The sequence below is a fragment of the Saimiri boliviensis genome, chromosome 4 (genome assembly GCF_048565385.1).
Source record: "Saimiri boliviensis isolate mSaiBol1 chromosome 4, mSaiBol1.pri, whole genome shotgun sequence".
NCBI lineage: Eukaryota > Metazoa > Chordata > Mammalia > Primates > Cebidae > Saimiri > Saimiri boliviensis.
Genome location: NC_133452.1, coordinates 126,690,950 through 126,715,770, shown reverse-complemented (window position 1 = coordinate 126,715,770; position 24,821 = coordinate 126,690,950). Strand labels below are relative to the sequence as shown.

Genomic DNA, 24,821 nt, shown 5'->3' with positions numbered 1-24,821 from the left:
TTTGCTTCCTTATGCTTTCTAATTTGAGCTCAAATATGCATTCTCTGAAGGATCAGGTATGCTGACTCTATGTGGCACAGAGGAGAAATGTAAAAAGCTAAGATAATAAACAGAATTAATTTACTTTATGTATACCAATTCACTCCACCAGTATATACTCCTCTGAAACACCATTCAACTGCTGGATTATTCAACAGAAACAATGTGGAAGTAGGACAAAATGTTCTACAGTGTACTAAGTATATGCCTTCCTTTTTTTTTGGAGACGCAGTCTCGCTCTGTCACCAGGCTGGAGTGCAGTCATGCGATCTCGGCTCACTGCAACCTCTGCCTCCCAGGTTCAAGCCATTCTCCTGCCTCAGCCTCCAGAGTAGCTGGGACTACAGGCGAGCGCCATCATGCCCAGCTAATTTTTGTATTTTTAGAAGAGACGGTGTTTCACCATGTTGGCCAGGATGGTCTCTATCTCTTGACCTCATGATCTGCCCACCTCAGCCTCCCAAAGTGCTGGGATTACAGGTGTGAGCTACCATACCCAGCCTAAATATTTGCCTTCGAATGTTCCAGGGATATAGCTGAAAAATTCCTTTGACCTTTTAAATAAAATTGAATTTTAGAGATTTTAATGCATACAAGAAGTGTACTTAAAAGAACATTTTCTATGTAGAGGTCTCACTTTCCCATGGCTGTAAGTGCATCTTAATTCCTGAAATGTCCCCCATCCCCTACCCCAACTCTCAAAGCTATTCCTACTCTGAAGATTATCTGAGACATACTGACCTCCTCGAACCTCGCCCGGATGATTGTGATCCAGTGCTTAATGGTAGTGATGGAGTCAGGGTGGCAGATAGCCAAAACGGTGTCGCCCATAGTGGTGGCTTTATTTAGTTCGGCTCTCTTTTCTTCTAGTTTCTTCATGAACTCCTAGAGCAGAAAGAAAGACTTCAATTAGCTGTTGGCATTGGCTGAAAACAAAACTCTGGTGACATGTGTTTGACTGCCAGAACTAAACAAATAAACAAAAACTTCAATTGGTTTATTCACAGTGGAAATCATCCATTAATTGGGGAGAAAAAGGGGACAAAATAGAAAACAAAGTACTTTTTAATATGTACTTCAAAATACAACTACTGTCCCCTTGGTACACATGGGGAGTTGGTTTCAGGATATCATGCATATTAAAATCCAAGGATGCTCAAGTGCCTGATATAAAATGATGTAGTATTTGCATATAACCTATGTACATCCTCCCATATGCTTCATGTCATCTCTAGATTATTAGTACTACCTAATACCATGTAAATCATTGTAAACAGTTGTTATACTGTAGTGTTTAGGGAATCATCACAAGGAAAAAAGTCTGTATATCTTCAGTACAGATGTAACCATCCGTTTTATTTTTGAATATTTTTAACCTGAAGATTATTTGATACATGGATACAGACGGCCAACTTTATAGGATAATATCTCATGCTTTAAAAAATGTATTATACAAGAATAACTCTCCTAACCTTAGATATATTTTAATTATATTATTAATGAAGAATAGCATTGGAAGAGACAGTATTGCTAGAAATAGAAATAATATTGATTTTGACAAAAATAAGTTCGAACAAATAAGATAAGGAGGTTAATATTTAAAACAGCATAAACTATGCCAGGAAATACAGGCACATGAACAAAAAAGAACAGAGAAGAGAAAACGCTGGGTAAAGAAACGTAAGTGTTTGGGGGTATGAGAGAGAGGGACCAAAGTGTCCAGGCAGTACAAAGTGAGGGGAAAGTTGGAGAGAGTGAACCTGACAGCAGGTCAGCCCATGTGAGAACTGTCCCTTTAAAATACCAGTAAGAGCCATTCTCCTCTGTTCTGGCAGTTCTAGCCAGTCTCCATGAACAAGCAGAATGAACAAAGCCTTGACATCCTCGAGGATGATCTTTCAAATAAAGGTTGTACAAATGTCTCACATACATAATTATACTTTCTACCATCAGAACTGTATTCATAGATACACAGATCGTAGAACTCTAAAAGTGTGATTACCAAATGAGAATCTTTGCCCTTAAAAATGCAACATACTTTCAAAATATATAGAACATTAGAGATCTGCAGACACCCTAGTCTATATGGACCCCCTGCACCAAGGAAGATTATGTGATTATACAATGAGTGCCAGAGGCTGCAGACATAGATGATGCCCATGCTACTCACGTTATATGAACAGGGGCGTTCACTTTGAAATACAGGTGTTTTACTATACAAATACTACTAGAAAACAATGTTCTGGACATTGGCCTAGGCAAAGCATTTATGACAAAAATCCCAAAAGCAAATGTGACAAAAACAAATATAGACAAATGGGACTTAATTAAATAAAAAAGCTTCTACACAGCAAACGAGAATCAGAGTAAACAGTTAACCTACAGAATAGGAGAAAATATTTGCAAATCATGCCTCAGAAAAAGACTAATATCCAGAATCCACAAGAAACTCAAACAACTAAACAAGAAAACAACAAACAATTCAACTGAAAACTGGGAAAAGGATATGAACAGACATTTATCAAAAGAAGAAATACAAGCATACCAGCAGCCAACAAACACATGAAAAATGCTCAACATCACTAATTATCGGAAGTATGCAAATTAAAGCCACCCTGAGATATCATATTACGCAAGTCAAAATGACAATTATTAAAAAGTGAAGAAACAACAAATGATGTGGATGCTGAGAAAACAGAGTGCTTACACACTGCTGCTCCTTTCTGTAGGGTGTTAGATATACCCCATGGGCTTTAGGTTGGCGACCAGCAAATATTTATTGCTACTCTGAGACCCAAACCTAAGGATGTTAATGGAATTCAATGCTGGCTGATGGAAATATAAATTAGTTCGATCTATGAAAAACAGTATGGATATATTTTTAAAAACTAAAATTAGAACCACCATTTGACCCAGCAATTCTAATACTTGGTATCTCTACCCAAAGGAACAGAAATCATTATATAAAAAAAAACCAGCACTCATATGTTCATTCCAGCACTATTCGCAATAGTAAAGTCATAGAACCAACCTAAGTGTCCATCAACAGTTGACTGGATAAAGAAACAATGTGGTATATATAAACTATGGAATACTATGCAGCCATAAAAAAGAGTGAAATCATTTACTTCACAGCAACATGCATGGAGCTAATTATCCTATGTGAAGTAACTCAAACAGAAAATCAAATATCACATGTTCTCATGTATAAATGAAAGCTAAACAATGGGCACGCGTGGACATAAAGATGGAAATAATAGACACGGGGGACTCCAAAAAGTGCGGAGGGTAAAGGGAGCCTAAAGGTTGAAAAATTACTTATTGGGTAGAGTGCTTAATATTTGAATGACTGGGATACAAGAGAAGTCCAGTCCCTACTATTACTCAGTACACTCAGGTAGCAAACATATATACGTACTCCCTGAATCTAAAGTTTAAATTTATATAATATGTTCATATGTTTTAACTCTAATTAAGTGGCCTTTTGTCTTTAACCTCTGTGAAGCAGCTCTGTGACATACCTCCTACTCCGGCATTTTGCTGTTTATACACATGTCTATTAGACTGTAGGGTCTACAAGATTAAAAGACCATGTTTTATTCACGTTTGTGTTCCCAGTAACTGGTTCAAAAGAGTTTGTGATTTACTGAATAAATGCTTTTTAGACCTTTTATTTACAAGTTTACTATCATGGCGTCAAGGTTCAGTTGACAGTATACTCTGATAATACCTACTTTTTAATTATCATAACTTAAAAAAATTATCAACTTCCCAATAGAGATCCTAAATGGAAAAAAAATTTTTTAAACAGTAACATTATAAGGAAAAGATAAAATAGGTCAATCTAACATCTGTGGTTCCCCCAGAGAACAGCTGATACTAAGATCGCACGTTCAATCTCTTCTACACCTAAAGGAGCCAAGGTTATACTCACAATTTGGTGGACTGGACTATCAACATTCCACTGAATTCTATGCTCTTCTAACCTAGTCTGAACCTTACCTTACTGGTTTGTTCTCATGTGGGAGAGCTCGCCATTTTTAGAAACAGGACTATACTCTAAAGTCTCTAGTCCTGGAGTTAAGAAATTAAATAGGAGGTTTTTCTTTGATTAGTAATGGTGAATGTGTGAAGGGAAGCAGAGGAGATAGAAAAGAATGAACAGTGTTACTGCAAAATATTTTTATTAAGAAATTCTTTATAAAATTACAGGTAATTTTCTGCTATTTAAAAATAATTTGTTGTAAAAACCACTACCCCTGCTCTGCACACCTGCCTCCTGGAGGTTTCCCGGTCCGGCTATGAGAGTGGTGATATCACAAATAGGCTCTTTTCCGTAGGGTGTTAGATATGCAAAATGGGCTTTAAGCAGTGTCCAGAAAACATTTATTGCTACTCTGAGACCCAAACCTAAGTATGTTAATGGAACTCAATGCCGTCTGATGATAAGCCTGCAGTAACAAAATATAAACTACATTTTCAAAATATTGAACTGACTCAAAAATTTATAATAAATTTGATGCAACTGTCTTATTCTTTAGCTTCAATAAATTTAAATGGTACACACAGTATTTCATTCTTCCAGAAAATGCTATACAAGTTTGCACCACTTTTTAAATGACATGGCAGTATTTCATTGCTATAGATTCAGCAGCTCATCTTTGATAGAGGGTTTAATTAAAATAACAAGTCCCTACAGATGATGTAATTCATGCTATACTAGAATTAATGATGTATTTCCAGCCTGACTTCAAAAGACAAAGTTATTTGCTGGTGTTAAAAAGATCCTTTAAAGTTAATAGGAAATGCTGACATCAACGCTATGTTGAATGTTACCATTTCAAATTCCTGACTTTTTGAGTCAAAGGTTAAAAAACATCTGTTAAGAGATATCTGGATCACTCTCTTGAGGGTTTTGGCAAGTTTCATGCACTGCCACAGGAAATATTTTGATTTGAAAACTCAACAGCCAGATTTAGGCCTGGTTTGTTATTCAACAGAATATCAGCTTATGGAATTCATCTTTAAAACTTTTAATGTATACTATAGGTTATTTCTAAAAAGGATTTAAAAGGCTCTTGATTAAAAACAGAAGCAGCAAAGGCTTAAAAATAGATTTAAAGACGAGTTATTAAATTACTTGTGTGTCTTATTTACAAAGGGCAAAATTACTCATTTACAATCCTATGGGTATAATTTTATAAATGCCAAACTGCTCATTAAACAGGTTTTATGTTTGAAACCCACATAATAACTGCAATAAAATCAACCAATTTTGGTTGAAAGCCAAAAAGTCTAGATAAATCAATAAGCTTCCTTGAGATGGGAAATAGAGAAACTACCTTCTCTAAAAAGGAAACATAAAAAGACAGGTACACATACATGTGTGTGGGTGCACAGGGACGTATGTATGTAAGCAAGGTGGACAGAAGTACACTCTCAACGTACCAGACGTTTAATTATTTCTCAGAAGAACAATATTCATGCAGCTGGTATTTGTAATCATGAGTCTATTTTCCGTGCTTTGCTTTCCTCATTTAGCTTTACTCAGTGTTTATATATTACTCACTTTATGCTGATCAATGAGAGTCCGAAGAGCATCCTCATCGTCTGGGAGGACACCATGGAAACGAAGGGTTTGCTCCGCCTCAGCCAACCACTCCAAGAGGGCATGTACCACCGAGTGGAATTCCTCTGCCTAAGAGTTCACACAGACACACAGACACACACACACACCCCCCAAACAAAATCCCCAAATATGCCTGTTAGCACAATTTACAGAACTGTATAATGGAGTCATCCCTTCAATTTAAAAAAAAAAAAAAAAGTCTTAAATTTAAGTTGTTTCATTACTCCCATTAAGACGATAGAGATATATGTATTTTACAAGAAAACATCTAAGATTATCAAAAAAGCCTGTATGAAGAAAAATTTACCATTTTAACAACTTGATTTTAGATGAACGGCAGCCCATCATACTTCCAAGCTGAGACATTACTCAAGCAGCGCTTCTATGTGAAGATTAGAACACCTCCCTCTAGGAGTAATTTAAATTCATGGGGGAGGGTGGGAGAAGGATCAAGTCAATTGTCAATTAGGCTATTAGAATTTCCTTCTTCTGACCGTTCTGATTGAGACGCGAGGGCCTCACAGTTTTTTAGTACTTGCTGTGGTTTCAATTACTTGTAGTTTATTACTTGTTGAGGTTTCAATACTTTTCACCATTATACCCAGCTCTCATTAACATGGTTTTTACCTGACGCAGGGCTGCTTCTAACCGTGTTTGCTTTGATATAGAAAGTGCACACACAGTCTCCCAGCGCGTGCTTAATTCCTGCATCTGGACCTTGACCCAGGAAGAGTCATCCCGACTGCCTTCTATGAGTTCTCGGGCTGAGCGCTTCAGGGCCTGCACGCTGCTGGTCCTCTTCCCCAACTCTTTTTGGAAGGCCTAAGAGGAATGTATTTTGAAAAATTAATTTTAATTACAAAACCAAAACAGCAACACATACTGTTTGAAATATGTATGTGCATATAACATCATGTACAGATATCTAAGACCTACAGTTTATTAACCATATTTTTGGTAGCATCTTCAGAAGACAAATGACACACTGCTCCTATTTGAACACCATCAAGAACTTGTATAAATTAGTTCAGTTCTGTCACATTCTCATGAGAAAACAAGGTAAGATTACCTTATTTTAAAATGACATATTGGATTTAAATAATGGCAGCCAGCCTTCTTTATTTCAATTTCATAAAACAATGCATCAAATTCCTTTTTTTAATGATTCTTTCATATGGTATCCCAATTCCTCTCAAATCACTAGTGTGAATGTCAAGTGCCTGATGGCTTCTGCACTACTCTAAGAGATGTATCTAAGAAGCTAACAGAGGACTAAGCAATCCTGATATGTATACCACAGAGGTCTTAGAGATAATGGCAGGGAATTCCATAGGAAGTTGGCATATGGTCCTTTATCCTGTAACACTTCTTGCTCTTTTATAATATCTTAGATACTAACTCATAACCTCATATTTTAGGGGCTTAAATCCTTGTCTTTCACCATGAAGGGAAAGCTTCTTCTTTTTTTTTTTTTTTCCTGCCTAATTTTGACAAACTTCAATGTGCCAGGAGTTAAATTGTTTATTTTGGCCATAGACTGATCTAAGAAGTGAGCCCAGTGCTCTTTATTTTTGTTCCAAGAGTCTGTGTATGCAACTAGATCTTTCAAATATTAACAATCAACATTCTGTCACAATAAAATTAATGTGTTTTAAAAAAAATCATAAATGAATATTACCATTTGGCAATATCTACACGTTTCTATTCTGATATAGATAATTCAATTAAAAAATCATAAATGAATATTACCATTTGGCAATATCTACAGGTTTCTATTCTGACATAGATAATTCACAAAAGTGAGAACTATCGCAAAAGTGATTATTTGATTCAACTCTAACAGTTATAAATGAGATGTGCCCTGCAGACAGATAAAAACGCACACATATGTACCAATATACACATAAACACATATGCAAATGGTACAGTATCTAAATATTCCACTTATGATAGGACTAGTCCAATAGTTTTCAGTAGACTTTGCAAAGCATTTTGTATACTTCAACTTCTTGAGCCTTCCAGTTGTATTACTAATGCTAAATGATTAATTCATTCTTGATGCCCTTTAATATATAAAAGATCTGGCAATTGCCTAGAATAGTAAATATTTGGACAGTGAGTTTACAGAAATGGCATTTATGTAAAAAGTAACATTACGCTATTCATTACTCATTGAATAAATGCCAGGAAATAGAAAAGTTTGTATTAACCATATGCAAAACATTGTTTCAATATAAGCAAAGCCTTGTGTTTTTTTATAATTTTTAACTTTTGTAGACCTGACTAACTTTCTTTATTTATCCTTTTATTTTATTTTTTTTTATTTAGTTTGTTTCACTTTTCAAGTGTAACAAACTCTCTTATGGGTATAATGATAGAACAGAAAGAAAAAAGAATAAATAAATATGCAATAAGACTATTTAAAAAAGAATGGTAAGATTAAAATAGCATAACCAGTATAAAGAGACCATTATAAATAAGTTTTCTGTACTCAAAAACTATAGAGAGGAAATACAAGATGAATTCAACTAGAGTGCCATAAGATATTTTTATATAAAGTCAGCTCTGATACTATTCTACATTGGTACTATGCTTCATATTGTTTCCAAGGCTAAGATGTTTTATAACATTTGATCATAATTTGGGATCTTACCCTTAGCTGGACACCTTGAATATTACCTTTGATTTGCATGACATGACAGTTTAACATATATATCAGGAGATTTGAAGGAAGTCAATTTTCTTGAAGTAAATAATAATCAAATCCCTTACAGCACACGCTGCTGACTCATAAATTGCTATAGTTCATGGAGCAAGGTTAAAACAGTTTTGGTTTGGCATTTTTAACGGTGGTTGGTCATGAACCCCACAGATCATGTCACAAATCTACACAATTATGCAATGACTTAGTGTAAGGTCACTGAATGAATGATTTTAAATTTTATTACATAATTGTTTAAGTGCATAACTAAAGACAGTAAAACATCGTTGAAATCTGTTTTTAAGCACCAGAGAATGAAACCACTTTCCAAGTTCTAAAAAGGTTTTAGATCTGGTAATTAAAAACAAAAGCATTTCACTGACACTAAATAATACTTCCCCATCACTTTTAAAGTTAGCTTGCAGATTCTGTTCAAATGGACACATATTTCAACAATTTGTTATGTAGTATGATCTATAGTCTCCTGATTTAAAAAGGCTAATTTAAATGGTTTACATTTCCTTGTACACTCAGAATAATCAAACAATATAAAATAAAATGTCCCAGATAACAATACCTTGTGATTATCGATCAGATTCATCACTAAATCAATGTCTCCATGGACAGGTTGGTCTTCTGCTAGCTGGGGCTCAACTCTATACAACCAATCAATGAGGGCCTGCAGGGCATCTGTGAATTGCCCAGAAAATAACAGGGCTTCCTCCAACTTGTTTTGTCTAGGGAAAAAGGTAGAAAAATTGATCCTGATAACTGAAAAACCCACTCATATATCTGAACATCGAAAATTAATTGATGAAGACTGGGTGGTGCTAAAGAGGAAGAACAGTATATTGGTACTCGTTGTTTCTTTGCTCTTCTTAGGAAAAAACAAAACTTTTCTAAACTTTCTTTTTTATTCCTTAAATACATGGCATCTGTTCCAGGAAAATTCCCTCCTTTGGAAACCATGGATCCTTCACATTTCTTCATAAAAATAAGCCTTTTAAATCGTTGACATAATTTTAAAATTTTGTTTTAGATTATCAGGCAGTAAACTTGACATTGTTATACACTTCTATACATTTTAACACATGTATAGATTAATGTAACCATCACCACAATCAAGATCCAGAACAGTTCAACCATCCCCAAAATCTCCCTCTTGTGCTATATTTCTTTATAGACACACCCTGCCTCCATCTTCAAACCCTTTTCATTCACTGATCTATTTGTCATGACTTAATTTTTTTTGTCTTTTCAAAAATGTTGCAAATAAAACCATTTATACAACATTGGAAAAGGTATGTAGCATTTTGCAGCTGAGGAATTTAAGATTTTTAAAAAACTAACCTGATAAAAACTTACTGTGAGTTCCCTGGCACTGAATATAACCTATTTAATATTGATACTGACAAAAATCATTAAGGTTAAGGATCAATGGAAAATTTGGAAACATATACAAGATATTTGAACTATTCTATTACTGTTGTACCTAAATACTTAAAATTTTTGAAATATGTCTTGTGTTTTCACGGAAGTGTAATGAGAAAGAGGGAGTTCAGAATGCGGTAGAGTTGGAAAGAAACCCTGGGGCCAGATCAATGGTACCTTGCACATCACACTAAGAAGCCTGTGTTTCAATGCATGCCCCCAGTAGGAAGTCACCAAAGGGCATGAAGGAGAGGAATGATAAGATTCCATTTATATATTTAAAAGACTATCCTAGTGATTATGTAGAAATTAAAGTGATAAAGGTGGACGTGGGAAGACAAGTCAGAAGCAGTGGGTGTAGTCAGGCGTGGGGTGGCAGAAGCTTGGACAATGGCATCACTTTTCATTGTGATGAGTAGTTAAAAAAATAAAGAACAGTAAAGTCTTCTCAATGCAAGTGCCGTGTGTTTGGGGCACTTAGGACAAGCAGAAGTTCCTCAGGCAAAGGAAATATTTAAGGTTCTTGAAATGTCCCTGCAAAGCACCAATCCTGTGTATTTGAAAGAGATCGACAGAGTAACCAAACCGTCTTAAAGAACATTTTACCGTTCCACAGATTTTCCACATATGGTATCCCATTTGTCTCTGAGTTCACTCAGCATGTCATCTAGTTTCAGGTTGTCATCAGCCAGGGAGGTTTTCTCCTTCAGAGAACGTCCAGTCCTGTTGGTGGTGTCGTAGACAGAATGCTTGGCTCCGAGTGATTTCTGAAACTCCTATATATTTAACAAGAAAAAAATGTGCATTTCTACTTGGGACTAATAAAAAAATAGGTAAGAGGCATTAACAGAGGCATCCCTAATAAACAGAGATGAATTATAGACGGTCCCTGACTTATGATGAGCTGATTTAGGATTTTTTCGACTTAATCATGGTACAAAAGTCACAGGGATTCAGTAGAAATCATATTTCGTCCAGTATTCAATAAATTACCTGCAATATTTAACACTTTATTATAAAAACAGATTTTGTGTTAGATGATTTTGTCTTACTGTAAGCTAATTTTAGGTGTATTAAAAGCATTTTTTATTTACAATATTTTCAATTTACAGTGGGTTTATGGGGATAAAAACACATCATAAGTTGAGGAGCATCTGTATAGTCTTTCTACACAAATCAATTATAAGCTTGTATAGAGCAAGGACATTTTCTTTGTAGGCCACTCATTATCATCTTATGCCTAGCAGATGTTTTTATGTATTCAATAGGAAGAGTAGAAAGAATGAGATAACTACTACTGACTATACAAGAGCAGTCATACAAACTCACAAAATATAATGGAAACATTAATACAGTGATTGTCAATCCTTGTAACAAATTAAAATTACCCTAGATAGTAAAATGCTATGCAAATGTACAATTTTCTAAGATAATCTCAAGGTTATAATTACCTAAGAAGTTTTTACTGCCTTTAAAAGCTACATACTTTAAATGTTTCAATATGACTAAATTATTTAGTTTGTCATGGGTAACAGGCAATTATATCTGGAAATTTCTAAGTAAAAGATGACACAATTACTATCAGATTATTTCTACAGTTTGTTATCAGTAAATATTTTTTCATGTTATTCTAAACAGAATGCCACTGTTATAGAATCATGGTATTTACACAGATTTTCTTCACACAGCAGATATAAAAAATATTATTCTTGAATACAGAATAGATGAAAGTTTTTTAAAGATGAAAGTTTTTTAAATGATGAATAGAAAAGATGACTTTTAAAACTGGTTTCATGAACTATCTTGCTTATGCATCTCAGAGAAATGGTGACTAGAGACTCTAAAAAGGTACGTATTCTTATATATAGGACTCTCTAACTTTAATATATAATATACTTTCATAAGACTACATGATATAACATCCATGCTCAAGTTCAAACAAAGCATTCTGTTTTGAGAAGGAAGCTCTCATTTTGCCATCAGAGGGGAAGGAAGGAAGGTGCTGTTCGCCGTCACTGTGCTGCTCCCAATACTGAATGTGGCAGCTCACAGGTAAAGGGTGCCAGCAGAAGCAGCCATTCATTAGTCCTCATCTAGCCAGACAACAGATGCTCACTATGTTTTCTCCCTTCCCTCTAATCATGACCTCCTGGGATTAGACCTGCTGATGGAAGCAGCAACCTGTGTGAAGATGATGGCCAGGATTTCCTCCTGATGATAAATTTTATATCACCCACATTTTTTCCAGCCTTGTAAAATTATCATGTTTCAAGTGATAATTTATATGTACGTGCCTAAAACTGTAAAACTCTTTGCAAGAATGACTTTTCTTTTACCTACATCCTTACCCTGATGGCTGGTGGGGTCACTTTATGAATAGCATTACAGAAAAATCCAAATTCTAAAGAGCTGCGGAGGGTTAGAGGGGATGCTCTTTGGATGTCATGTGGAAGATATAACAGGCATAGAAAAGGTAGAAAATATTTAGAAAACAGTGGTTCTACATGCTTTTCTAGTCTATTATAAACATGTCATTGGTTATCTTTGAGGTTGGGTGGAATTTTATACATGCAAAAACACAATAAAATACTAATTTAGAATTGAGGTATGGGCAACCCATTTTTCCCATTCTATTGTTTAATAGAATCTGTATTGCAAAATCTCTATTACTTTTTACTGCAGAATTACCTTCAAGGTGGCATTTGGTCTGTGAAATAAAGTTTAGGAAAAGACAGCTATCATGAAAAATTAAAATGCCAATATTCAAAACCATTAAAAATCCTTTATATGTTTTAGACTGTAGAAGACTTCCATTTTTATTTTATATGTTTTAAACAATTAACCTTGGAATCGTAATGAAATGGTCACTGAAGCATAAAGATATTGCAACCTGACCAACACGAAGAGCAACAGGTTTAAAATTTAATATAGGTACAAAATGAACAGCCTTTTTTCTTTAGTGATAAATAAATAGGCGATGAAGTAAGAATTTTAAAGTGATCTTGAACTATATAAGGAGATGATATGTTTTTCTTAATTATAGACTCACCTTATGTTGTGCAAGCTGTGTTTTTATTTTGTCTGGATCATTTGCGATTTCCAGTTCAGAATCCAAAGACTTTTCTGACTCTTCCAGCCACTCCATAAGTTTACTCCAAGCTTCGTGGAACTGGAAAGAAATTTACATCTGTGTTCGAAAATTTTTCAAGCGTATCATACTTGAAATCTAGTATATTTTTAAGACAGAGATTAATAGTAATAAAAATTCTGGAAACTGTTATTTCAATGAAGAAGAAAAAAGTAATGCTTTTATCAACAAATTACAAAAGTCCAAAAAAAACAAAAACAAAAACAAGCATTGATAATGCTTGGCATTTGTGGCTGTGCTCCACAGTCACTTTGTTTTAATTCATTCAACATAGCAGCTCTACAAGAGCCTAGAAACAGTTCAGAAGCTCCAGAAAGAACTTCTCCCTTATACTTTCTTCTCACTCAATAATAAACATAAACTCTCAGAAAATGTTTTGCATTTTTGTTGTTGTTGTTCACTGCTGTCTGTTGACAGAGCTAGATTTACTTTTAGGGTATTTAATCCTTATGTTAAGAAAGGGGAACAAAAACCTCTCAAAATCTTCAATTTAATGCCTATGCCTCCTCACACATTGGTTTTATATGTCTGAGCAGCCACAATATTTGAGTTCTAACAAATTGTTATTCTCTTTGGCATCTAGGACCTTGCAAACATTCTGGTACTGTATATATATTTGATTTTAGCCACAGTTTCTTTTCTGTTTGTTATAAAGAACTAGCAGGTACTATTTTTGGATACAACAGTGAAATTGGTTATGAATTGTCACAATAAGCTTAAGTGAACAGATACCTAACAAAAAATTCAGTAATCAAAATTAAATCTATTGTATACCGAACCACATGAGTAATGAAGTAACAAAAAAATATTTAACAATAACAGCAGATTAGGGACACAGACTCATAAAACTGTAAGGGCTCTCTGGAGATCATCTCATTACAAACCTTCATATCCCTCTCACAACCTTTAATCAATTGAAACACAGAAAAATGGAAACTAGAATAGACACATAAAATTGTGAAAAGTCAGAGATACATGATCAATATCTGAGCCAAAAACAGACATATGAGAATAAGAAGAAATAAACTGAAGAAACAGCTAGTCAAGGCGTTAGGTAGTTTGACTCCAAATAATACAGGCTCTAACAATTGGATGGTAAGGTCAATGATACAAATGCACAAGTTCTGAGGCTGGTTCTACTTTCAAAACTATTTTTAAGCCATATAAATAGAGGAAATGCTATACATTTGCAGTAAAAACAGTAGCAAATATTTATAAAGTTAATTACACAGAATGAGAAAATAGAATTGATTAAATTGAGAAAGGAGGGAAAAAATGAGCAGCTGGCTACCAATATCCAAGAAACATTTATAAATTGATGTTCATAAATGCCTACACTACACATGCTACCGCACCACATAATGTGGACAGAAAAATGTCAGGCTCAGAATTAATACTGTCTTAAAGGTACATTAGAGACCAAGTCTATCCCGATGACTCATTTGTAACACTGAACATTTCATACCTCCCATTCAAAACGGGATCTATGGTGTGTAATGCCATAACAATGCAATTTGTCATTTCTAAATCCTTTAAATATTTGTACTGTTAGCATTAAACATTGAAACACTTGACTCCCACGACATCTTTCCGCATCACACAATTGAGCGTAACTCAAAACAATGGGTACAACACTAAGGCTAGAAAAATGCAGCTGACTGAGGCAAGGAGTAACTGTAAAATCCTCACTACAATATTACACTAACTTCTAGTAAAAATCAAAGATTAAAATATATATATATATATTTTTTAATCTTTATATATATATATATATATGTGTGTGTGTGCCAAGCAAGGTAGGTACATCTCTCTCTTTCATGGAGTACAAAGACACACAGATGCATAACTTTACCTCTTTGTGCTTAGTCTAGAATGGAATGTTAATAACAGGTTAAAGGATTAAGGAGAGTTCCTTGTGAATCTGTGAGATTCTCTAGATTAAAATTTTAAAGTGGCCCCAAAAGATTCACATAATTAATTTCAAAGTGAGATGGAGCTCTATTATCTGCTCAAAATATTAGAGGAGAAATGCAGATCTGTCAACAAGTGTTCAGAGAGGTGGAAGTGCCCACCAACTCAGACAGAGAATGTGCCCCGTCAGAAAGCTGCTGGGAGGGCTTCATGCCTGGCTCTCAGCGCTGATAGCTTGTGAAGAAAGTCTGGCTTAGTAAACAAAAGGTAGCAATACAATAAAGTACGATGTCTCACTCTGATGATGAGAGTGGAGGTCAAAAGGACAAAGGAAAAGAAAACAAACCCAATTAAAAAAACAAAAACAAAAACAAAAAAAAACTCTGGGCTGCTTTCTGGGCCTTAGTGATAATAACCTGTCTATGAAGTCAAGCTATAATCAGTCTTCTTAAAATTAGTCCCCAGGGGCTAAAGTTGCTGCCAGGTCGAAAAGTGATGTCAGCATCCAAACTGAGGCCATAGCCCTTTTAGGAAAGAACCACCATGGCACCATGCCATGATTTTATGTCTAATACAGCCTGTAATAAAAGTATGTTCATAACATATATTTCAACAGCTAGAAGTGATTTATTGACAAGTTCTGAGAATTTTTCTAAAAGATTATCACCTGCTTGGCTCTCTTCCTTGCTTCATCCAAAGATCTTCCTCTTTCTACCAATCGTTGAACCACTTTTTCCCATCGACTTTGCACACTGATAAGTAGGTTCTTGATTAGAACAACATCTTGTTTCTGACTAAAATATTTTAGGTGGGTTCCAGTTTTGTCCAGTTCTATTATCTGCTCACGGTGAGAATTTACTTCATTGGCAAAAACCTTTTCCAGAAGAAAAGGACATAAGTAGAAACAAAAGAAAATCAGACCAATCTTAAAATACGTTTTGGTACCATAAACCTGAAATTGTTTTAAAGGACAACGAAAGCTTTCAAAATAACAAGTGCATGCTTTTGACATTAAAATGGCCTGCTGCTGACAGCCGGGCAGGTGGCTCACACCTGTTATCCTAGCACTTTTGGAGGCTGAGTTGGGCAGATCACTTGTGGTCAGGAGTTCAAAACCAGCCTTGCCAACATGGTGAAACCCCATCTCTACCAAAAATACAAAAATTAGCCAGGCGTGGTGGTGGGTGCCTGTAATCCCAGCTGCCTAGGGGGAGGATGAGGCATGAGAATTGCTTAAACTAGGAGGCAGAGGTTGCAGTGAGCCAAGACTGTGCCACTACAGTCCAACCTGGGCAATAGAGTGAGACTCCATCTCAAAAAAACAAAAAACAAAAAACAAAGCAGCCTGGTGTCTGAAAGGAGAATGCTATCTATTGGATTCACTACATACCTTGTGTTCGTCAATCTGAAATAAGACTGTGTCCAAGATAAGACTTGGCCTAGAAGCTACATTTAGCGTCTGTTCAGCCTGAGTAAGCCAGTTGATGAAGTCTTGGAGAGAATTGTGGAACTCCATTGCCAAGTTGAGAGCCTCTTCCAGTTTAGTCTGCAAAGACAGATTGTTTAGTATGTGATGTTTAAGGGTCTTGGTTATTTTGTTTGTTTAAACATTCTCTGGCAGATTCCTTTCTATCCCCACTTTATGCATAGCTATTAATATATTAACTAAATATCTTATAAAGGTAATGGGCTTCACTAAAATACTGGCAAACCAAAACCCTTTAAGCCTACTAAGCAGCATCTCATTGTAACTAAAAAAAAAATATTTAGTATACACTAAAGCATGTTTTTGGAAACTAACCAAAGAACACAATTACTAAACAATTAATTTGGGGGCTCAAAATAATAAGAACTACACTTTATGCTCCATCAGTGATGGCATATAATCTAGTATTCCTAGTCTACTGTTTTTTTCATGGCATTAAACAGCAATATTGAGATTTCTTAGATTGTCATTTTTGTAGTTTTTAAAAAGTAATAAAAATATATTCATAATTTAACATACATTTTAATCCATTCTCGTGGATATTTTAATGTAAATACTTAAAAATATATAAACGATCATCTCACTCTCTTGCTTTCCCTCTCTCCCTCCCCCCGTATATATAGTCTTTTTAAAAATTAGATTAAACAAATTAGATTAAAATAGATTTAATGACCCAGAATTTGAGTGGTCCTTAACATTTAAAAATATACGTGAGTAACATTCGATCTATATCTTTACCTATTTTCAAATATATCCTACCCCTTTAAATTTGTTCTCATGTTAAAAGAGAATATTATTTTCAACGAACCCCAGGAAATCTCCAAATGTATACAAAGAATGTTTAAACATGAATCATTAAAAGTTCTACTCCTAATAGCTCAACCCAGAAATAAGGCAAAGTCCATGAAATGAAACACTAAAACACTGATTCTATTACATTAATCAAAGCACATACTTTCCTTTCATTGAGTTTGGTTTCCACCGATTCCCATTTTTCTTTCAAGTTATTTATGTCTTGGTCAATATTTGTTTCTGCAGATTTTGGGCATCTTGCAAGCATCTGCTGGCCTTTCTGCATCAGATTCTTAAATGTTTCTTCTTTAGCTTCAAAGGCAGCACAGACTTCCTAAATTGAGATACCCCCAGGTCATATCACTTTAAGAAAGTAAAGTTTAAGAGTTCTATTTTACTAGGTCATCAGCCCTAAGCCCCTCATCATATATTCATCTCTCTTTGCTCTCTCAGAGCAATATTGATGCATTTAAACATTTCACTACGTTGCAACAACAACTAAACCTACAGTCATACCCTGTCTACTGAGAAATCTCAAAAATGGTGTTATCACTATCAATTTATTCTGGCATGCTAAGGTTTGAAGAAATAGTTTAAATGCTGTTAAGAAAGCTTTCACTGTATAGTAATTAATTTGTTCTGTGACTGTGGGTAAGTAATTTCACCTCTCTGAGCCTCAATTCCTTCCTCTGTAAAATGCGAGGTTCTCATAAATCTCTCCTTGTACTAACTAGAACACTGTATGTATCTTCTATATAGAATATAAGAAAATATTTCTTAAACAAATTCAAATTTTAAGACCAACAAACAAGTTACTTCTCATTTAAAAAATTAAGACCAGTTCTAGTCTACATATTCAACTACAATGTGGGTGTCTCCCTTACATTTTCAACTTCATACATTTCAAAAGTTGAGATATAATTCATATAAAATTCAATGTGTTAAAGTATACAATTCAATGTTTTAAAAATTATATTCATAACGTTTTGTAATCACCACAAACCCCAAAATATTTTCAACACCTCAAAAATGTATTTCTTAAGCCTTAAAAAAAAAAAAGCCCTATCTAAATATATTTACAGTATCACCTACTAAAAGCTTTAAATCCTAAGGCAAAACTTTCAGATACAGCTAAAAACTCAGGAAACTAATATTGTAAGTTTTGTACTTTTTTTCATTTCTAGCACAACAAAATCAGAAGATCTGCATTGACATGATATTACAAATATCAACAACTCTTTAGAATGCTTTAAATCACAGATTTAAAGTTATTTAAACAGACTTCTATAATTTATTATATTATATAGGGTTACAAAAATTCATTTTAAATACCCCTCCCAAATGTGGTTAACTAAAATAGAATCTTTTTATAAAAGTAAATATTGTAAAGGTAAGTTCTTTGCTTTCAAGTTCTTATATTCTTCTAAATCAGCATTTTAAAAATACTTATATGATTAGAAAATAATCCCAAGCATCTATCTGTTTATGAGTTCATTAAACTTCTAATTATTGGACCCTGTCAAAGCTGTGCAAGTACTTCCAGGAAAGTAAAGAGTTATCTGGAAGTCTCTCAGGTTTTTTAAAAAAAGGCAGATAAGCACTTACAAGTTATTCAGTCTATTACTTTTCCAGTGAAACATATAGGTCTCCTGTGGCACTAAAAACCAATTAACAACAACAACAACAAAAAAAACCACACACATAGTAACTTTCTAAAACAATAAGTATACCACAAAGATTTCTAGAAAATTCTATACCAAATTAGTAGCACTTACTTAAACTATTCAAGGTGATTATGAGGTGAATAAGATGCTACCTACCATCATAGTCTGTTTTCATGTCTTTACAATATCTACAAGATGGTTACTTCCTCTTCAAATTACCAAATGCAAAATTATTTCCAAATAAGTACAGTTTTATTAAGATCTTACAAAAACATTCAATCTCTTTTAAATAGTGTACATATTGATTTACAATGACCCATTTCTTTTGCCAAATTTCTAAGTACTCGTACTTTTAGCTCCCAAGATGATAATCATCAGTATTTGAATATTTTTTAAAACCTCTGATGTAAATTAACAAATGTAAAAATTAGGGGACTCTTTTTTCAAAATATGAAACACTGTTTCTGCTCAGAATTTCTAGCGCTGAATTATAATGGAATATGAATTTAAAACGTCAATAAATCCAAAGTAGCCTAAATTTAGTTTGTCAGTCCCTATTTTTCTATGAAAGAAAGCCCACATTTCAAGTCTCATGATTTCTTCGTCTTCCTTCTTAGGAGCTTCATCACATGATCTAGGTAGAACAGCCCACAGGTACAACACTCCAGATTGGACAATTAAACAGAAGCCTCCTCCTCTTGTCTGTGTTTGGGGTACATATGAAGTTGAAGATAAAGTTCTATCACCATTAAATCAAACAAGAAAGTTTGTTGTTGTTTTTTTAACAGAACAAGAGTATTTTTTCCAACTGTCCAAGAAACCAAATGAGACAATCATGCTTATTACAATTTTAAATCATTCTGATTATTTTGGAGGTTTTTCTTTACATTTCAAGGTACAATAGTTTTATGATTTATATTACTGCCCATACAAGTTATCATTTTGTGGGGGAAGGTTTGCTTCTAAAAAGTGTCTAGAATTCTAAAACCTCTTTTCATATACTGACACACTAACCTTTGAAATAAAGAATAGGTTCTGACTTTAAAATTTTAATCAATACATGGTGTGTTTCCAGCATATATATACATAGTGATTTCTGCCATAAACTGTACATCCTTTAAAGCCTTCTTCCATGATTTATGTATCACCAGAGCCCATACAAAATGGTCAGTTGGTTATTCTGAGGCTAAAGCTGTAGAAAATACTTTGCTTACCATATGGACATTAAGCTGCTCCTTGGCTGTTTCCGGTAAGCCTCCCAGAGGTTTGGATGACAACAGATGACGCTCTGTGTCAGTCAGCCACTGCTGCAAATCCTCAATTTCACCATGGAACCCTTTGGCCTGAAGTAAGAGGGAGTTTTAAGTTGGGGCCATAAACACTGTCAGTTTCAAGCAGGAAATAAGCTTCAAACAATCCCAGCCTGCTAAGCCTCTCTCTATGCATTCTTAAGAACAGCCAGGTACCATTAGATTTGCCTTTCTTCATCAAGAGAGCTCTAGTAGATAAGAGTATTATGCTAAGAAGTAGAAAGCTGCGTTCTCTTCTGCTGTTCTGTTCTATTCCATTTATTTTTACTCCTCTCTTTAAGGTACAAAAATTAAACAGGAGTCTGTGAACTAATAAAAGAATTCCATGCCATTTTGGTCTTGAATGCTATAGAAGCTTTTAGAATTTATTCTTTTACTCACCTGGCGCAAGGCACCATCCAGCTGCTGCTTCCTTTGTTCTGTTTTTTCCAAAACATTTTGCCAGCGTTGATTTAAAACCTCTAGCTTGTTCTGAAGGCTGCTTGCTTCTTCTCCTGCACTTGATTCAATTAGATCATTTCCTGCTTTATTAACGGCTTCCACTGTGGACTGATGGGCTAATACATCATTTTGGAGCACCTGAAAGTATTAAGATAAGACCATATTTGCTAGTGCGTAACATGTTAATATTATCTTTAATGCAATTGTTTTCCTTTCTGGTTATTAAACATCCTGAAACAAAAACATTATATATGTAGAATTTTAATTTTTTTTAAGAGATAGGGTGGTTTCACTCTGTTGAGCAGGCTGGAGTATAGTGGTGTTATTATAGTTCACTGGAACCTCCACACCTGGGCTCAAGTAACCCTCCCATCTCAGCCTCTCAAGTAGCTGGGACTACAGGGACACACGACCATGGTTGGCTAATTTTATTTTATTTTTTGTACAGATGTGGTCTCACTATGTTGCCCCGGCTGACTAACATTAAGTTTTTAAATGATGAACTTCCTTTCCCTTAAATGTGCAGCTTTCCTAGATATACCTTTATTCTGTCGATGTCCTGAAATAACTGTGTGAGAACACTTTGCTAGTTATTCCCACTAGAATGCCCTTGCAATTGATGACAATGAATATCTAGAGATTATAATTAAAAGGTTCTAAAATTTCTCACTTGTTCAAGCTAATTTTAGTTTAATTCTCACATCAAGTAATGAAAATACATTTTACTCCTATATATTCATTATTGAATATATAATTATATCTAAGATATACAGTACCATATTTTACAATTAGCATTCTGAAAGAGGGGAAAAAAAAATCCCAGAATATTCCTCTATCTTCTCTCATTGAAGGAGTCCTGGAATTGACTGCTAAGTTGAAATATTGCAAGTCCCTACAACTAACAGAAAAAAGATTTCACTCTATTATCAGAGATACTTAAACCCAGCATTCTGAAATACAGCTGTTCTTTTAGCAGAAAACATGCATAATGAAATGCCTACTACAGAACCCAGCATATAATGCCTTCCTTTTACACACTGGAAATACATAAACAGGTTAATAATGCTTAAATGCACTAAAATGGGGTAAGGGCAGAAAGCAACCCTAAGGTTAAAAAAAAATCAACTCATTTTACCGAATGAGTATAGCTTTAGTAATATAGATTCCTTTCAAGGAGGCTATGCTTACATTTTTGTAAAGCAGAAGAAACCTCCTGCTAATGTTAGTAAAAGCTGATCCTACCCCGTACTCATTGACTCAGGCTTGGCAAAAGTAAAGAAAAAGAACATCATCTCCCACACTATGTAACACATCACACATCTGGAGAGAAATCAGATCAGTGCGGATTTGCAGTGCAGATCAGTAACCCTTTGATATCACTGTTTCTCTGACTGTATGCCCTCATATTCTGAGGCACCTGGTTAGGGAGTGTTTTTCAAAGGCTATAAAAACCAACTGAGTAAAAAGTTATCTTTATAGAAAGCATGTATTTTGATATGTTAACCGTAGGATCACTCTCAAAATCAAAAAGTTAAATGTTTTCATGGTCAAAATATAAAAAAGAATTCTACAAAATTCATTCTTCTGAATGGTCTGAGTCCTGCTACAAAGTCAGAGCTTAGGAGTAGAAGAAAGCAGGAGAGGGATGGAAGCATTCATCTCTTCCTCCAGCAATTCTGCTGGGAATTTTATGTCCTTTAATCTTGATCTTCGAGGAATGGAAGGAGAAGAGAAAAGAGAGAAGGAGCCATTTCAAGCCACTCAAAATTAAATAAACAGAAGTAAGAGGTCTTTACATATCTCCACCAAGATAACTGTATCAGGTTGCCTCATTCTACCTCTACCATTTCATACAAAGTTCTAACCTGATGTATGCTATTTTTAAGACAACTGATAGGTTTATAAAAATGTAAATCCAGCTATAAACTCACACCATGAAACTAAACATATTTTGTTGCTAGGCAGTTGGTCCCACCAGTCATTATGGCTCTAAGCAAACATACAATGTAGACATTAAATAATGAAACAAGCTTCTCTGTAAACATTAAATATGCAAAATAAATCCAATTTGTTTAATCAAATATGGTTGGGCAATGACTATCGGTGCAGACAGATCAGGTAAGAGAAAAAGAAAATTTTAAAGTAGGGAACAATTACTGTGGGGAAGTATGAAAAGAAGAACAAAGGCAAGAATAGTCAAAAACTGTACAGCATAAAGTGCTAAAACCTACCTTTTAAAAAATGTTAAAATATGTCAAATAAACATTTCCTATTTGATAATCAAGGAAAATTTATTTTAATTTAGGATTTAGAATTCTGAAGATACCACTATTAATGTGAATGTCAAAGTCTATGAAATATTCTTGAATGCCAGGATAAACTCTACTGTACATAATCTGTTATTCATTAAGTCTAGTGACTGAAGGGATAGGGAATGATCTATTAAGAAGTGTTACAAAGGTGACAATCTAAGACTGCTTTGCATGTATCTCTTAAGACAAAATTTTTTCCACTTACAAGCTTTAAATCAAATGTAGGCTATATAACAACTTTTTAAAACATAATAAATATTTTTAAAAATTAATTCAGAAAGAAAAGGAGTAAGATACAAAAATTCAAAGACAAGGGTGACATGCAGACAAAGGGATAAACCTCAACCTAATAAGAGATGTACAGATAAAAATATGTCAGACAGCCGGGTGTGGTGGCTCATGCCTGTAATTCCAGCACTTTGGGAGGCCAAGGTGGACAGATCACCTGAGGTCAGGAGTTTGAGACCTGGCCAACACGGTTAAACTCCACCTTTACTATAAAATATTAAAAAATTAGTCAGGTGTCGTGGCGTGTGCCTGTAATCCCAGCTACTTGGGAGGGCTGAGGCAGGATAATCACTTGAACCTGGGAGGCAGAGGTTGCAGCGAGCCAAGATCATCCCATTGCACTCCAGTTTGGGCAACAAGAGCAAAACTCCATCTCAAGACAATAAAAAACAATGTCAGACATGACAAACAAGCTGCAAATGAAAGAGACATGGAAATATGAATGACCAGAGTGACAATATACATAAAATCTGCAGTAGGACATTTTCAGCCTATGATTTTGAAGGCTATCCCTAACAACTTTAAAAAATAGGTGACATTATCACAAGGAGAGGTATAATTAGGAATTTAAATATTTAGTGTTTGCCATGCAGCCTTAATAAACTTTAGCACAAATTGCTCATCCTTGTTTTGTTTGATAATTGTCTTGAATGAAAAAAATATTTTGATCATAATCTTTTAGGAAAAATACTTTGACTATACTGTTTTAAGTAGTTTAACCTTTAGTTATAAATGTCACATATGAACTTGTGTCAAAATCATAAACTTGAAACACACATAAAGAAGAAACATATCCAAGAAATCTAATGACACTGGAAATGGACAGAGAAGAAACAGAATATGCAATAACAGCTACGTACATGATGCTTGGCAAGTTCAATTTCAATGGCTTTAGGGTCTCCTCCAACAGGTTTCTGTTCACTTAGCAAGCCCTCGGTGTGTGTCAGCCACGTCAGGAGCTCATCCAGCGCATGCTGGAACTGACCCAGCGCTAATAGAGCCCCCTCCAGTTTATGCTATCAAAAAAGTGGGAAGGAAGAAAATCCATTTACAAATTTGATATTATAAATGATATGTCTTTATAAAACAAGGGTAAAAAATAATTGTTTTATGCTGCACAAGTCCATAAACATATACAATGAAGCCTAATCATCATATCCTTTTATGTTTTAAGTTTGATGCTCCTTGTGGTTAAAAATAGCATGTGAGAAGCAGAAAAAAATTCTAATTTTATCTTTAATAATTATTTTACATTAATATCTGAAATGGAAAATGTATAACTTCTTAAGAAAAGTCTTGGTATTTACCTGTCTGTTGATGATTCTCTCATCCAGGCTATCCCAGATCAATTTCAGTTCCATTAATGGGTCTTGAACAGTGTGTTTGTCACTCTCTTCTGTTACTTTCTTTAGCAAAAGCTCTGCCTGGTGGTTCAGTCTTTCCATTTCTATCTGTTGTTGATAGGCCTCAGACTTAAATTGCTATTTTAAAAGAGATACACAAAGAAAATATTAAAAATCACTAACTCCAAACAAAAAAATCTATTGGTTTTATTGGTTATATCATTATTCTAATTCACACTTCTTACTGAAAAGAGGTGATGAAAAGTAAAAATCTCACATGAGGCTCACCAATGGAAGAACTATAGACAAAAAAAATAAGGCAAGTA

At 34.6% G+C, this 24,821-nt stretch overlaps 1 protein-coding gene across 28 annotated transcripts in view; it reads right to left on the bottom strand.

Annotated features, from left to right (window-relative positions):
* DST (dystonin) overlaps positions 1 to 24,821 on the bottom strand; it is a 498,104-nt gene that overhangs the window by 22,008 nt on the left and 451,275 nt on the right. For all 28 annotated transcript variants that reach the window (XM_074398159.1, XM_074398139.1, XM_074398145.1 and 25 more), the window contains 13 exons: positions 24,460 to 24,633; positions 24,013 to 24,168; positions 20,493 to 20,690; positions 20,016 to 20,144; positions 17,301 to 17,471; positions 16,250 to 16,405; positions 15,527 to 15,733; positions 12,850 to 12,969; positions 10,407 to 10,576; positions 8,947 to 9,106; positions 6,296 to 6,490; positions 5,609 to 5,737; positions 781 to 924 (listed from right to left, as the gene is read on the bottom strand). In XM_074398159.1, the coding sequence (XP_074254260.1) occupies positions 781 to 924; positions 5,609 to 5,737; positions 6,296 to 6,490; positions 8,947 to 9,106; positions 10,407 to 10,576; positions 12,850 to 12,969; positions 15,527 to 15,733; positions 16,250 to 16,405; positions 17,301 to 17,471; positions 20,016 to 20,144; positions 20,493 to 20,690; positions 24,013 to 24,168; positions 24,460 to 24,633 (2,109 nt within the window). The remainder of the gene's footprint in view (positions 1 to 780; positions 925 to 5,608; positions 5,738 to 6,295; positions 6,491 to 8,946; positions 9,107 to 10,406; positions 10,577 to 12,849; positions 12,970 to 15,526; positions 15,734 to 16,249; positions 16,406 to 17,300; positions 17,472 to 20,015; positions 20,145 to 20,492; positions 20,691 to 24,012; positions 24,169 to 24,459; positions 24,634 to 24,821) is intronic.